This window comes from Myxocyprinus asiaticus, chromosome 17 (genome assembly GCF_019703515.2).
Source record: "Myxocyprinus asiaticus isolate MX2 ecotype Aquarium Trade chromosome 17, UBuf_Myxa_2, whole genome shotgun sequence".
In the NCBI taxonomy this organism is placed as follows: domain Eukaryota; kingdom Metazoa; phylum Chordata; class Actinopteri; order Cypriniformes; family Catostomidae; genus Myxocyprinus; species Myxocyprinus asiaticus.
This window is the reverse complement of record NC_059360.1, coordinates 29551286-29567649: the sequence shown is the minus strand read 5'-3', so window position 1 is coordinate 29567649 and position 16364 is coordinate 29551286. Positions and strand designations below refer to the sequence as shown.

General features: G+C 35.7%; 1 protein-coding gene across 4 annotated transcripts in view; it reads left to right on the top strand.

The window, feature by feature from the left end:
• LOC127455284 (acetyl-coenzyme A synthetase 2-like, mitochondrial) overlaps nucleotides 1-16364 on the top strand; it is a 23888-nt gene extending 7524 nt beyond the window's left edge. For 3 of the 4 annotated variants that reach the window (XM_051723035.1, XM_051723034.1, XM_051723037.1), the window contains exons 4-14: nucleotides 1574-1749; nucleotides 4732-4884; nucleotides 6549-6696; nucleotides 7330-7467; nucleotides 10664-10756; nucleotides 10931-11043; nucleotides 13685-13811; nucleotides 14146-14273; nucleotides 14555-14618; nucleotides 14868-14986; nucleotides 15239-16364. In XM_051723035.1, coding sequence (XP_051578995.1) covers nucleotides 1574-1749; nucleotides 4732-4884; nucleotides 6549-6696; nucleotides 7330-7467; nucleotides 10664-10756; nucleotides 10931-11043; nucleotides 13685-13811; nucleotides 14146-14273; nucleotides 14555-14618; nucleotides 14868-14986; nucleotides 15239-15415 — 1436 coding nt within the window. In that variant the 3' untranslated portion in view covers nucleotides 15416-16364. Of the gene's footprint in view, nucleotides 1-1573; nucleotides 1750-4731; nucleotides 4885-6548; nucleotides 6697-7329; nucleotides 7468-10663; nucleotides 10757-10930; nucleotides 11044-13684; nucleotides 13812-14145; nucleotides 14274-14554; nucleotides 14619-14867; nucleotides 14987-15210 lie in introns of all 4 variants that reach the window. The other variant, XM_051723036.1, reaches the window with a different exon arrangement.

Below are 16364 nucleotides of genomic sequence, written 5' to 3'. Positions count from 1 at the left end.
TCATGCCACAGTCCAAATCATTGAGATCACATTTCTAACCCATTCTAATGGTTGATGTGAACATTAACTGAAGCTCCTGACCCGTATCTGCATGATTTTATGCACTTTACTGCTGCCACATGATTGGCTGATTAGATAATCGCATGGATGTTTGTTGGTGCCAGACAGGCTGATTTGAGTATTTCTGTAACTGCTGATCTCCTGGGATTTTCACACACAACAGTCTCTAGAATTTACTCAGAATGGTGCCAAAAACAAAAAACATCCAGTGAGCGGCAGTTCTGTGGACAGAATGCCTTGTTGATGAGAGAGATCAACGGAGAATGGCAAGACTGTTTCAAACTGACAGAGTCTACAGTAACTCAGATAACCACTCTGTACAATTGTGGTGAGAAGAAAAGCATCTCAGAATGCTAGCAGCGTTACATCGTCATGGCAACAATGTTGTAAAATTGGCTATAACTTTACACAAAAAAGGTTAGTAAGCAATTTTATCACACTAAAATCATGTTAACACGCATATTGTTTACACCTTGTGCCTATGCTTTTAAAAGAGTGAGTATTTTAACGTTTACAGATCAGTCCCATTCATTTCCATTGTAAGTGCCTCACTGTAACACAGATTTGTGCTTTTATTTTTTTAAAGAAAAGGAGGGACAATTCAAAATACATTTTTATAATTATCATCACTATGCCACAAATTCTAACTTGAGTAAAAATTAGATGCTACCACATTAGAAATATTCCAGGATTAATACAAGTAAAAAATATGATTTAACATTACTGAATTAACCAGACTACTTTAGGTTACACCTACAAACTCATTTTTGCAGACTAGATCAAGTAGAAATAGCTCCTTAAGGTAGCGAAAAATTACAGGTTATCACATCACAGTGTTGTTCTTACAAGGCAAGGTTTTCTTGACTATAACCTCAGAGTTTAAAGTCCTCTGCTAGCTATCACTTTTGAGTAAAACTTCCACATGATTTTCAGGGGTTGCTGAGCACTGACTGAGGGTCAAGTGTGTTTCCAGGGAGAGTTTTGTACACACTGCATTTGTCATAGCTAAATAAAACCCTAAACAGAGCATCTTTGGGTGTGTGTGCGTGCGTACGTGTGTGTGCTTTTCTGGACAGAGATACGTTTTGGGCGTTTGTTCCCAGGCAAGCCTGCATGTTCTTATCTAATTCAATAAAACAGAGACTGAGCAGATGTTTCTTTCTGATCTTATCTGACAGCAGAGAACATCAAAAGGGACTTTTTGAGGTGCAGTAAAGGCAGTGAAATGGTTTCTATTGCAAACCAAAAATTAAGCTGTTTCATTTTATGCCTATTTTTTGTTTTCTGCTTGACTTGATTAGAATTTCCTTAAAGAATTTTCTGCAGTATGTTCACTCACTTAATGAAACACACTCACATGCACATTCTGTGTTTCCTTTGTTGTTTGAAGCATATCTAAATTTAGCTCCTGGTTAGAGGTACCAAATACTTCAGCTTAGTGGCTATGTTAGCAATGGTATTGTCAAGATAGTGTCTGTTTCATTTTGTCTCCCTGTCTCTTCCATACATACAGCCCAGTGCAAGTTTGTGATCACATGCAACCAAGGTGTGAGGGGCGGCCGTCTCTTCGATCTGAAGTCCACAGTGGATAGAGCAGTAAAGAGCTGTCCATCTGTGCAGCATGTGTTTGTCACCAAGAGGACCAACAATAGTGTGCCAATGGGCAAACTAGATATTCCATTAGATGAGGTAACTCACAATCCCACTACAATGATCTCCTGCTGTGTACAGTAGTTTATAAAGCCAAATTATATAAATATTTAATAATAAGTTATTTTATTAAGTTATTGTAGGGTTTTTTCATTACTCTGTTCTTGCCTATGTGCCAGAATAAATGAATGAACAGCCATGAAATATAGAAATAACATGACTGAAATGATGTTTATGTACAAAGGGGGAAATGGTTACTCTTAATCTACAGTAAGTCAAGAAGTGGCGTAATAAAAATTTTACGTTGCCAAAGTATCCAATACATACAAAATAAGATACTAGTCTTAAGTTGCCATGTGCATAAATGTTTTAAATATATTATGTCACTTTCAGCTGCATTTGTATTTCTTTTTCATCCATACTGTTAAAATGTTTTGTCAGGTAGCCTTAAATTTGTGCTTCATTTTGTAACATTTAAATTAACTGGTTTTATTAAACTCAAAAATATAATGTAATATTACTGAATCTATTACTGAATTACTGAAAGGAATGTGTCCCTGATTTGTGCATAATTATGGACATGAGACAAGAAGTGTACTTCTGTTGTAGAATGATTTAATTTTTCCCAGACTAGGTCACAGTGGTCATGTATTTGCCAATCTATTTAAGGAAAGTTCACAAATATATTGTTCTGCATATAATGGATAAAATAGCATTTATTAAAAAAACAAAATACTGTGTAAAGAACAGTGCCTCAGTGAACTCTCAAAATGCAGATTAAAAGGGCTGCAGAAGTATAGAGTTTTAAGATTAGCGGTTTGGTTGAAGGATCTAAATTTGTTTAATCTCGGTATTCGCAGGGATTTTGTTATTTGAAAAAACTAAAATGAGGAAAATCCGTTAGACTAAACTAAGATTGCTATTAAATTACACAACTGTTAAAATCAAAACCATAACAATGGACATCATGGCTAAATGTTTAACATGGCATACAAGGACGTTTGCCAACAAAAATGCCTGGGTGACTGAACTTAAAAGATGTGCATTTAAACCGGAGACATTCAGATAATGTGTCTTGCATTTAAGCGATTATGAATTCTGTTTTTAAGAACATGAAAACACTAGGGCTGCAACTAACGATTATTTTGATAATCGACTAATCTAACGATTATTAGAACAATTATTCAACTATTCGGGCGATTATTGCAATAATTAATAATTAACTCTAAACTGATTATTCAGCTTGTGCCCCGACTTAAAAGGTTGTATTAAACATGCTTGCTAACAATAAAGAGGACAAAATCATCTTTTAAAAATACCTCTAAATGACATTCACTGAATTAAAGGGAAAAATACTTTTTATTATGTTTAATTCAGTAAAAAGTTCACTACAAAAAAAAGCCTATTGTTATCAAGTGTATTTGTCTTTTTTTCCATTTGAAATTGTCTAAAAATCCTTAAAACAAGATACATTTACTTGAGAAGTAACATAAGATATTTAGACTTGCTTTAAGAGAATGTATCTTAAATATAAGTGTATTTTGTATATAAGTGTATTTGTTTCACTTGTTTATACTTCTGTGAGTGCAGTAAAGACAAAATACACTTATATTCAAGATCTATTCTCTAAAAGCAAGTCTTATATCTTATATACTACTTCTCAGGTGAATGCATCTTTTTTTAAAGGATTTTTAGATATTTTAAAATATTTGTATTTTTAATATTATATTCAAAATTCTTCTGCATTATAGCTGCTAAAGTAAATGTACGTTGTTTTAAAGGAGTTTTAGATATTTATATTGGAAAATAAGCCAAAACAAAAACAAATAAAAAATTCTTTTTTTTGCAGTGTATAATGGGGCGAAGACTACCCTCTCTCACCTTTCTGTTCACTTCAATCCATCTTTAACTCTTAAAAAAAATTTTTTTTTAATTAAGCTTATTAATTAAGCTGCGTTTTGACAATTTTCTTCACGATAAGAAATGCACAGTGACATATATTATGATTCAATAAGTTGCCGTCGCGTTATAATCTAGCTGCATTAAGCGCGCGCACTCGAGGGATGAGTGCCCCCTCGACAGAGTGTACCTCAGCCGGGTGCAGTTTCAATCTCTCACCCTTAGATCGGGACACTTCGCGCAACTCATAGAAGAGGCGCTGACCGCACAGAGAAATGCCAGTTTCCTTATTTTAACTTTAATAAAGCTATAACGCATTAAATATAACTGCATTAAAGATGTAATGCTAGGGTGTTTCCTTTAAAGATGCTCGACATGCAAGTTTTGCTTAAGCTGAGCGTCAGATCCGGCTCTGCTTATTCCACAACAAGAGTGCTTCTGTATTTACTTATTTGGTATTTTTGCATTATAATTCCCTCATACTTTGCGATCTACATCACCTGAAGCTGTTTGGAAAGTTTAGAATGCGTCTGGACTGTGAGATGTGAATTCTTCCTCTCCTCAGTCAGGCGCGAGCTGCAGTGCTGCTCTTGTGTGCAATCATTAGAGTTTCATATGATCTTATGTTACGTTAAGATCAAACAACTATTCGACAACGAAAATATTTGTCGACAATTTTTTATTGTCCACATTGTCGATAACGTCGACTAATCGTTTCAGCCCTAGAAAACACCTTTCGAGCTCGATGTTTATAAAATGAGACAGGAAAAGTATAATATAATATAATATAATATACATATTCAGGTTTGATGCAGAGTTTGCTGTAAAGGCGCTGTGGGGCAGGATCTGAATATGAAGGTACGGAATGTTTTTCTTTTCTCTCCGTCACTTATCAAATAATTCCTCCCACCACATCAGCACCAGCACACTATGATGATGAACAACTTTCCTCCTCATTCTCACCTTGGGTCATGCTATGAATCTAATCTTTTTTGGATTAACATGTTTTGAATTTGAGTTTCAAATGGATATGAAAAGTAAAACAGTGGTAGGCTGAAATGTTGTGATTAATGGCATGTAACTTCATTTGAATTTATAATTTAACCTCTGTCTCTTTCACAGGCCATGGAAGGAGAGCCTTCAGTGTGTGCTCCAGAGCCCATGGGCAGTGAGGAGATGTTGTTTATGCTCTATACCTCAGGCAGCACGGGTAAACCAAAGGGCATTGTGCACACGCAGGCTGGTTACCTTCTCTACGCCTCCCTCACACATCAGGTGTGTTTCTTTGCTCACAATGCTGCTTTCACTCTGTCTGAAGATCGCTCTAAATTTAAAATGTCGGTATTTTTTAATGCAACACCCTTGAAAAGAACATAATAATTTTCTCCCTGACAAAACGTATATTGGTGGAACTAAAATACAGTGACGAAATTAGATGGTAATACCACAATACTTTGATATTGTGATGAGGAGGAGGGCATGGCCAGGCCGTGAGGATGCACGCCCGGCGCTGAGTTGCCCAATCAGCGGGAGACAGATAAAGTAGGAGCCGGGGATATGAGAGAGAGAGAGAGAGAGAGAGAGAGAGAGAGAGAGAGAGAGAGAGAGAGAGAGAGAGAGAGAGAGAGAGAGAGAGAGAGAGAGAGAGAGAGAGAGAGAGAGAGAGAGAGAGAGAGAGAGAGAGAGAGAGAGAGAGACACTCACACTCACACACACACGCAGCAGTGTTCGTGTGTGTTTATGTTGTGATGTTATGCTTTCAGTTCAGCGTTAATGTTAAAGTCTTGTTGAATATGGATCCGGCTCCCACTTCTTCCTTTCCAAGATGCACAGAGATCCTTTACAGATATTTACCATGGTACTGAATGATTACTATATTCTTATATTATGCATATTTACATGGAACTCCAAAGTTCTTCAAAGATGTACGTGTCCAAAATCCATTTGACTTCATGGTAATTAGAATCTAATGCTATATTTTTTTGTTAGTTACTGACAGTGTTGGGTAAATTACTCAAAATAAGTAATCCAATACAAATGATCAATTACTTCTATAAAATTGTAATCAGGTACTTTACTTATTACTTAATCGGGAATGTAATAAAATTATTTTACGTTTAATTTACTTTCTAAAACATTTTTCATTGAAAAGTTTTAGTTTTTCTGCTGAACAAATTCAAAACAATATCTATATTTCCGCCTTGTTCATTGTCGCACACCCTTCAGCTGTCACAGAAATGCAAGCAGACGTATTTATGAACATATGAATTCATATATTTAATGTTTTATATGTAAGATTATTTAAAATAATATGTGAAACCCAAGTAATGTACTTAAAAGTAATTAATTATTAAATGTACTGTAATGCGTTTAACTAATATATATATATATTTTATTTTATTTTTTGTATTTATTTTTTTTTTACTTAAAAAAGTAATTAGATTAAAGTAAATAATTATTTTGTAATTAGATTACACCCAACACTTGTTACTGAATAAAAGAACAATAACTGTTCTTGTGCAATTATTGTGTATTGAACTAATTATGTTTTTTCAAATTGTTGTAGAATGATCTTATTCTTATATAATCAGATATAATCACATATCTTAAATGATTTGGAATGTATCTGTTAATATACTGCAAGTTGTGTGCCTGAAAATACTTTCACATTGGGTGAGGCCTACTGAGTCTTCTTACACATTCTTTTTGCATGTCTAATGTTTAAGCTATTTACAAGTACAAAATAGGTATATAATCTTGCATTTGATCAAATAATTATTTAATTACCCTTAGACTGATAAGATATGTCTTACAATGCTTCTAATTATTTATAACAGGTCTTTACTATAGCTTTCTTATCACTCTCCTGTTCTGCATAATAGAGAAAAATATTTGTCCAAATATGTAACTAAGTATCACACCTTTGTCTATTGTTGCAGTGTGTATTTGACTATGTACCAGGAGATGTGTTTGGCTGTGTTGCTGACATCGGTTGGATCACGGGTCACAGTTATGTAGTGTACGGACCCCTGAGTAACGGAGCCACTTCTGTATTGTTTGAGAGCACACCTGTGTACCCTGATCCTGGTGAGAAAACAATGCAACTTCACAAATAATGTTTAACACTATCGTGACATGCAGTATACTGTTTACCATCTTTCTGTATCTCTCTCTGTTTCAGTTTCATTTTCAGTGAGTTTATTAGAGTGACAAATAATGTACATTTCTATTAATTTTCTTGCTTACTTAGATATATGTAATGTAAAATATCTATTTTCCTCCTGCCTCATCAAAAAAGGAAAATCTTTTGTTCAATTGTCAGATAACATTTTGTGACACATTAACCTGAGTGTCTTTTCTGCCTTTATGGTGTTAGGAAGACATGCAACACAGGACCTCTAATAGATGCATTTTAAGGGAATTAGCCTTCTTGGATGGCTGTAAAGCAATGCACTTTATACTATGGGACCTCTACAGACTAAAAACTTTTCCTCTGATGTTCTCGTAATAAACCCTACTTAAGTCTGCTTTTAAAGTCCCTGTTTATGCACTGGTATGAGCCATAATGTAGGACTTGTACATAATAGTAAGCTGAATTTGAATTAATTTTTTCTTTTGTTTTTATGTGTGATTTGATAAGGTGCTGGCTGATTTTAATCAAACCCTTGATTATTATTGTCTGTTATTGACTGTTCTAGTGTGTTTTGTAATTGTTTTTAGGTCGTTACTGGGAGACAGTTCAGAGGTTAAAAATAAACCAGTTTTATGGAGCTCCTACTGCCATAAGATTACTCCTGAATTATGACGAAAGCTGGGTGAAGAAATACGACAGGTCATCTCTGAAGACACTTGGATCTGGTGAGGCTCAGTTTTCAGAAGTTTACTCCAACAATACACAATTTTACCTAATTAATGATAAATACAACAAAACAGTGCAGATAAAAAACAAAAGCAGAAAACACCAAGCATAACACACCTTTTCATCTGTCTTTGAGAATTTGTTTTTAAACAAGACTGTAACACAGTTCAGTGGAAAGGAGGAGGTGAGAACCATCTTAACAGTATCAATAATATTTTAATAATAAACTTAAGCAAATGACAAACACACACAGGTGTCAGGCAGCTGCCCGTAACTCTCTCTCGCACTCCCGTCTCTGGTGGCCTTTATCCCTCTCGGGATTAATCAGCCTAATTAGGGGCCGGGTGTGCGGTATCACGGCCCATCCCCACCCTCCGCCCTGCCACAAAGACGTTTTGTTTGTTTCAGAAGTTTAAAAGGGTCATGACATACTCTTTATATATTACATATAAAGAGTATGTCATGACCCTTTTAATTTTATAGATAATTTTATTATCTTCCCTGAGGTCCACTGATAATGTTAGTAAAGTTTTTTTTTTGCACCAAAACAGTCATAATTTAGTTATATATGATAATTTTTCATATATACTTTTTATATACAAAAAGTATATATTTTTTATATACAAAAATAATTCAAAATAGTCCAGATGGGTCCCCTTTGGAGTTCAGGATTAGGCCACACTAGACCTGTCTGTCCTGCTCTCTCTCTCTCTGTTTACGAACTGTGCGCCAGTGGGCATTGCTAAGACTATGATGATTTCAAGTAGGCATTGATACTGTGGCTGTAGAGGCAGTTATTAATTAATGAGTCCCCTAATGATTAGAGGTGTAATGATTCGAATTTCTCATGGTTTGGTTTGTATCACGGTTTAAGGGTCACGGTTTCGGTATGGTTCGGTATTTGCTATGTTCAGAAAAAAATTTATTACTGCCAAATCCAAAGAATAATCTATTTGGTAAACACTTCAACAGGTCTGCCCTAATAAAAATCATGGTTTTACAACAGTAACCATAGTTTAACCATGGTATTTGTAGCAAAATCAAAGTAACCACAAAATCAACATGGTTACTGTCATGGTTACAATATATAGTAAAACCATGGTTACTATATGGAAACTACAGTATTACTGTTATAAAACCATGGTTAATTGTATCAAAACCATGATTTCTACTAAGAAAACCATGGTTACTATAATATTACTATAGTAAAACCATGTTTAATTTTTGTCTGGGTCTCTAATTACTAAATCAACATTTAACTTAATACCTGTACTATTACGCTACATGCATCAACATAAAGTGCATTTGTAACTCAACGTATATTTACAATTCGGAAGCTGTACCACTATTGAAGAAATAACCTTGCTATTATAATTAATACAAGAAGGGATGTTGTGATAATGCGGCACGAGTATTTTAATCATGCGTGGAAATCCCACATGAACACCCCAAGCGCTTTATTTATTGTTTCATGTCTGTCCGGCTCACCAGTGGCTCTATGCGCACTGCACGAAATATTTCCCTGGCTGATATCAGTGTAAATTGTTAATCATGTATCAATGTATTACTATAACGGCATTTTAATGACAATAATCAAAGCGCATTATTGATGCTTGCATGCATGATAGATTACAGCCGCGCTTGGAAACAGGAAGAACTTGCGTGCGTGTTTTAAACCATCACGTGCATTTTTTACATATATTACCAGTATACGGCAGAAAGGCACCCTGCGTGGAGTGATGTCTGCAAACAGTGCCTATTTTGTAAAGGTTTATGACCATCGCTGTTGTAACTGGCTGTAAAAAGAAAATGTTCACAGAAAGGAGAAACATAGGGGCCTTCTTTATCAGCGGCTCATTTTTCAGCTCGTTTTCAACTACACACAACGTGTGCAGGACTGTGATGTCATCAAGTTGACCCACATAATACACAGGCGGAGCCTGTCCATCTACAGAGACATGCAGGTGCATTTGTGGAGGTTGTAACTGTCCATTTCTATTTGATGCTTTGTTTTCTTCACTAAACCTTATGCTCCTGATGCATCATTAAACTCCAGGTGAACCGCGGTACCAATGCTTACCATACCAGGGGTGACAAACCATACGGTTTGGTTTTTTACAGAGAACCATTACACCTCTACTAGTGATGTAGGGAAGTCGCGGAAGTAGAAAATGAGGCGTTTGTGTAGCTTGGTTTCATGCTTTTATTGCATTGGAGATTTAAGTTTTGAGTTCTGATATTTACAATACGTTCTTATAGCAGAATGAACACTTATATGTAAAAATATCAAGGAAAATTTGATTCCTCCTGACATGACCCCTTTAAACGAAAGTAAAAACACTCTGGCTGTTCACATGCTTTAGGGCAAAATTTAACCCATCTGACAAAACATATTCAGTTACTTTAATGCAAAATTCAGTCCTTTTCTAAAATAATACAGATGTGTTGTTATTGTCCTGGAATGGAACAATGAATGTAAATAGTGTAGTACAGTGATATGGGTATGTGTCACAATATAAAAATAATAATTATGATCTACTGTCACAAATAATAATAATACTGTACATCTATTTTTGTATTGTATTGGTATAGTATTTTAAACTCTTTCCCTTTTTGTCGACAATTGCTTTCTGTATCACTTATCACTTTTTTATTGTTTTGTTTAAAAAAAAAAATAATAATAATAATTAAAAAAAAATGTGTATGACAACTTCTCCAGTTCATGGATCAGCTTTTTCAGTTCTTGAACCTAAGACCTTTTGGTTACCAGCCCAGATATTTAAAAACTGTACTGCCACCACCCTGATAGAGTCTGCTCTGTGTTTGAGACAGTTAGCCACAGTTATAGTTCAGCATGTTGAGGAAATCAGGAGGATTTTTTAATGAGTCCAGGCACACAGCCACCAACAGTGGAATATCTGACTCTGTGCCAAAGCATCAAGGACACCACATTGTGTGTTTGGCCAGCCTGGGTTTTGCCTGACCCCTTCAGACAGGATCTTAAACCTAAAACCTCTCCGTTCCCCTTAAAGGAGAATCCTAAAATGTGAAATTAAATTGTCCTTGAATTATGGAGTCCAGATCAGTTCCTTTCACCTCAGAGAGCACGTTTTTGCAAGCGCAGTGTTTCTGAGTGAGTGTGGTTGATGAATTTGTTAAACTAAATGATCGTGTGAATGTTTGATCCATTTGCAGTTGGAGAGCCCATTAATCACGAGGCATGGGAATGGTTCCATAATGTGGTTGGCGATGGACGATGCCCTCTGGTGGACACATGGTGGCAGACAGGTAAAAAAATAAATCCACTCAGTGTAAAATTATCAAATGCTTCATTTGTATACTTTATAACTGTATACTTTTCTGTAATTTTGTCAGGGAGTCTTGATCAGCAGAATTACACCATGCATGACATTGTTCAAGAATAAGTAGATAGTTCACCAGGCTCTCTCTCTCTCTCTTCAGAGACTGGCGGTGTGTGTATTGCCCCACTTCCAGCTGAACCAGGAGCAGAAATACGGCCTGCCATGGCTATGAGACCCTTTTTTGGCATCCAGCCAGCACTCATGGGGGAGAAGGTGATCTATGTTTGTTTACTTGTTGTTTAGTAATGTAGATTGTAGACTATTAATGGCAGGTTAAATGCCTTGTTCAACAGTACAATGCTGATAGGGATCTCTCACACCATTTTAAGGGTCACCAGGAGGTCATGCAACATGTGGACTGCTAGCACAGATGTTTTACTGCCATACTAACCACACTTTTACTGCCATACTAACCACACTATATACATTATTACTTCAAAATAAATTAGATTACTAGAGAATTTAGAATTAAACAGAATGGCCATAGATTATATACTATGAATTCAGTACTAATTATCAAGCTAATAGTGCTGTTCAGTTTATAGTCCTAAAACCTGGTAGAAATTTGCACCAGGGATCCATGGGTGCCCTAGAAAATTTTGAATGGATTTTTAAAATAACGGTTTTTGATTTGTAAGTCAAATAAGGTCTGTGGTTAACATTTCTTAAAGAGACTTCAACATTTTGTTCTACAACATAAATTACACAGTCATACCCCAAATGCAAATTTTTAAACTACATTACTAAGTTGCTACTACCACTTCGTCAAGCATGTGAACTCGTATCCTTGTAGTAGTTGTAGTCCTTATATAGCAACTTGTTTGCAACTATGTTTTAAAAGCACACATCAGTTTCAAAATTCATGTTTGTGGTATGAGTGTGTGAAAGTTATGTTGTAGAACAAATCATGAAGTCTTTTCAAGTAATGTTAATCACAGACCTTATTTTAATCATAAATCGGAAACCGCTCTTTTAAAAATCCATTGACTGAACAGCTACAGCCATATAGAGTTACATAACTGTTTCAGCAAACTGGTCAGAAATGATTAGGTCTAATTAGCTCTTTTTTTCTTGACAAGACCAATAATTTATTAAAAATTGAGTTATGTTTCTAGTGTAGATAATTATTAGCAGACTGACCTACTCAGCACAGACCTAAACATGGGATCTTGGGTGTAAAGAATTCTAAATACTCTCATTACTGTAACTGAGTAGTTTTTCACAGGAATTATACTTAAAATTTTCAAACATTTTATACTTTTACATCTTCTTTAGAACATTTTAAGTGCTGTAATTGTACTGTTACTCTGCTATTTTCCGTTCATCTGTGTTCACCACATCCCTGTCCAGATTGGCTAGGGAGACAGTAATCAGTCTTGTGAAATCAAATTGCACATAGAAAACTTAAACGGCAGCAATAGATCTGGCGCCAACTGCTATTCATCATGGAAGAGGTGGTGGGTAATGTGGAGGAGGCCTTAAACAGCAGGACAACACTTGCATGGCTGCACCTGAAAGGGCTTTTTGCAATGAAGACGGAGGGCAATTGCATGATCGTGTCATGACAGTTACTTCATTCTGGAATCTATTTTTTACAGAGAAAACATCCATCCAAATTAAAGCAGTTTAAAGGGATAGTTCACCCCAAAATTAAAATTCTCTCATCATTTACTGACCCTTAGGCCATCCTAGATTTGCATGACTTTCTTTCTTCTGCAGAACACAAACAAAGATTTTTAGAAACTATTTCAGCTATAGGTCCATACAAATCATTATAAATCTTCACGTTCACTTTCACATTTGGAATGTGAAAGTGGAGATTTATAGTAAAAAAGGACTTAAATATTGATCTGTTTCTTACCCACAACTATCATATCACTTCTCAAGGCATATATTTAACCACTGGAGTCGTATGGATTACTTTTATGCTGCCTTTAATGTGCTTTTTGGAGCTTCAGATTTCTGGCTACCATTCACTTGCATTGTAAGGACAAACAGAGCTGAGATATTCTTCTAAAAAATCTTTGTGTTCTGCTGAAGAAAAAAAAACATACACATCTGGGATAACATAATGGTAGGTAAATTATGAGAGAATTTCCATTTTTGGATGAATTACCCCTTAATTAATGCATATTGAGAAGAAAGAGATCTAAAGGACAGAGGTGCAAAAAATATCAATATTTTACAAGCCTTTGTTTTTTAAAAGTCAGCAGTCAAAAATAAAGCTGTTGGAGGATGCCTATATTTTTTTATTATTTCTGACAAACCGGCATAAAAGGGAATGTGAATTTCAGCATATGCTACATTTTTTAATTTCTGTGTACAGTGTTTATTAAAAGGGGTCATACAGAAGCATTCGTAACAATGAGCTACTTTGTACTCAAGTAATTTTTAGGACAGGTACTTTTACTCTTCTCTCACTACATTTTTTGTGAAGTAACAGTACTTTTACTTAAGTATGATTTTTCAGAACTCTTTCCACCCCTGCTTGGGATATATTTGTGTTCTGCTCTGTCTGGATCCATGGAGATCTCCACAGTTCAGCTCTCCCCACAGTGCTTGAGGAAGACTTTGTGTTACAGACAGTGATGAACTTTGAAACCTAAAATTCTCCTCTGCAGCTGTAATAAAAAGACGAACAATGTGTACTGGAGCACGTCAAATCTCCTTAGAGGTGTTCTTTTGTTACACTCTGAGACTATTTAGTCAAGCCTACCCCCTCCTTTTAAGATGAAATGCTCTGGTGATCAGTGAGACCTCTAGACTCTGCTGTGGAGCAACAGGACCTCTCTTCTTTTTTTTTTTAGAGGCATAGCATAATCGTTGTTATCATAATTTCTTTTGTCGCCAAAAGGGACAGCTGATAACAGGAAATGATGTCAGTGGAGCTCTGTGCATCAGCCAGCCATGGCCTGGAATGGCCAGAACTATATTTGGAGACCACCAGAGATTTGTGGATGCATATTTTAAACCGTACCCAGGTGAGTAAGACCCCTCTGCTTTTGAGGTTTCTTTTTGTTTAACGGTACAAAAGGACATGTTGGAGGGTACTTGATGAATTATTAAAGAGTTCTTTCTGACTACCTTCAAAGAAAGAGTATGAGAAGAATTTTTTATGTTCTTGCAGGGAGATTCTTGCAGCATAACCTCTTTGGATTTTTCAAACACAATGTCATTATTTTTTTGGATGTCTCTCACAACAGTAAACCTTACCATTTAAAGTGTCCATAAATATGATAAGATTTAAATTTGTAAATTAAAAATTTTAAGCAATGAGAAGACGATATTAAGGTGTTAATCGATACCACTCCTTAGGTCATTATTTTACGGGTGATGGGGCGTATCGCAATGAAGACGGTTACTACCAGATCACAGGACGAATGGATGATGTCATCAATATCAGTGGGCATCGGCTGGGTACCGCTGAGATAGAGGATGCTCTGGTATGACTCAAAGTACCTGGATCACACAACATCAGCATTAGTATCTGCAAGAGATTTGGAATCACCTGGAAATTAAGACCTTTGTTGATTAGTTATACTTCTGAAATTATAAGATGTTTCTTTGAATAAACCACACTGAATTAATTGGTGTAAGTAATCAGCCTTTTAAAGAGCATCTAAGACATTTGGTTTGTATTCCAAAGGAAGTCAGTTTTACAGAGCTAAATTTAATAAATGTAGAATAAAATTTTGGGTGACTGATTGTGTTTCTCTGGTATTAGGATGAACATCCAGATGTTCCTGAAACTGCAGTGATAGGAATTCCACATGAGATCAAAGGAGAAGGTGAGACCCCCTGACCAACCGTAGATTTGTTCTTCATCTCACCTTTTTTTATTCATGAGCCATCTGGAATGCCCCCAGCAACCAGAGATCTTTTGACCTGATTCAATAAACTGTAAAAATCCCCTCTTTTGGTCACAGTAAGACCCACAAAAATGTTTTTCAATTGACTATAATAAACATTGTGTAATAAAGACTTATTAAATTTAATCATACTTATTGTTTACATGTCTCCACTCTCTGTTTCATCAGTTGCATTTGCGTTTGTGGTTTTAAAAGAAACCACTGAGAATAAGCAGACTGTTGTGGAAGATCTGAGATGCCTAGTGGCTACTAAAATTGCTAAATATGCTGTCCCTGAGCATTTTCTGGTAAGATAAAGCCCACAGATTCTCTCACTGCATCTTTTACACATTGTCCTTTTCTTTGTCTTTAACATTATTTCTTTATACAAGAGCATTTATTTTAAGAACATCTACATAGGAGTATAGATTTAAAATGTTTGTCTAAGACCCAAGTCTACTGTAACATGTCCATCACTGTCTACACAGATCTGTTGCACAGATATCTAGGGGATTTATTTGTTTTTTTTCAGCTGTGAAAGCATCTCTGCTCTCTTTAAGGTTGTGAAGCGTCTTCCTAAAACACGTTCTGGAAAAATCATGAGGAGAATTTTGCGGAAGGTTGCCATGGAGGACACGAGCAACCTGGGGGATGTCTCCACACTGGATGACCCCTCTGTCCTTTCAGAGATCATTCAGGCCCACAAACACTACAAAAGTTGCAGTTCTAAGAAGTAGAAAGTAGAAAGGACTGTTGGGGAATTTCCATTTGATCTTGTAAAGTAAATATCCAGTGATGTGAACATTCTAGAGACATGCTTAGTTTGAGGGGCTATGAATATAAATATATGATTACGGGGAATTTGTGCAAGTATTTCACATGTTGTAAATGTGAAAGTAGCATATTAAGTATTTAAACCATGAAACTTGCACACACTCCACACCTGAACTGCATGTTGGTCCTGACATGTAGAATTATTTTAGATGACAAATAGGATTTGTACATTCTAGGCAAACACCCTTTTAATCATGAAGCATTTGCACAGTGTTATTCCTATAGCCAGGTATGAGGTGGGATTTGCTGTGGAACGTCATTTTTGACAGATGATGTTTTTTTTTTAAGGTGCTAAATTGAGTTTGGTCAGCTAAATCTGAACTTTCTCTCGCTTCCCCCCCCCCCCTTTTAAGCCTCTTTTGAGTTTTAAGCCTGAAGCCTTTACTTCCTAATGTTTATGAGAATACATAACTGTCCTAATTTGACTGATTTTCAGTCATCATCACCATATCACTAGAAATGATATTATAATACAATATACATGCTTCACATATGATTTACATGTAGTGTAATAATTTGGCGCAAAACTCCATTTAATCTTTAGTATTTTTCTCATTATTTTCCTAGAAATGTCAATACACTTTATTTAAAAAAAAAAAACAAATAGATTCTGAACATTAAAAAAAAAAAAAAAAAAAACAGTATTTGTCTGGCTGTTTCTTATTCCTCCATTAGACTAAATATATAACACAGCTTACTTCTCAGTGAGGGTTGTGGCAGAGGTGTTTGACAAAATGGATGAGATTTAGCTGACGGATGCAGCTGTTAAATGTATATTCATGTGAAGGGACATCAAATGTACAGCAGTGCTGCTCTTATTCCAATAAACTTTTTAAATCCCCTCGAACCAAA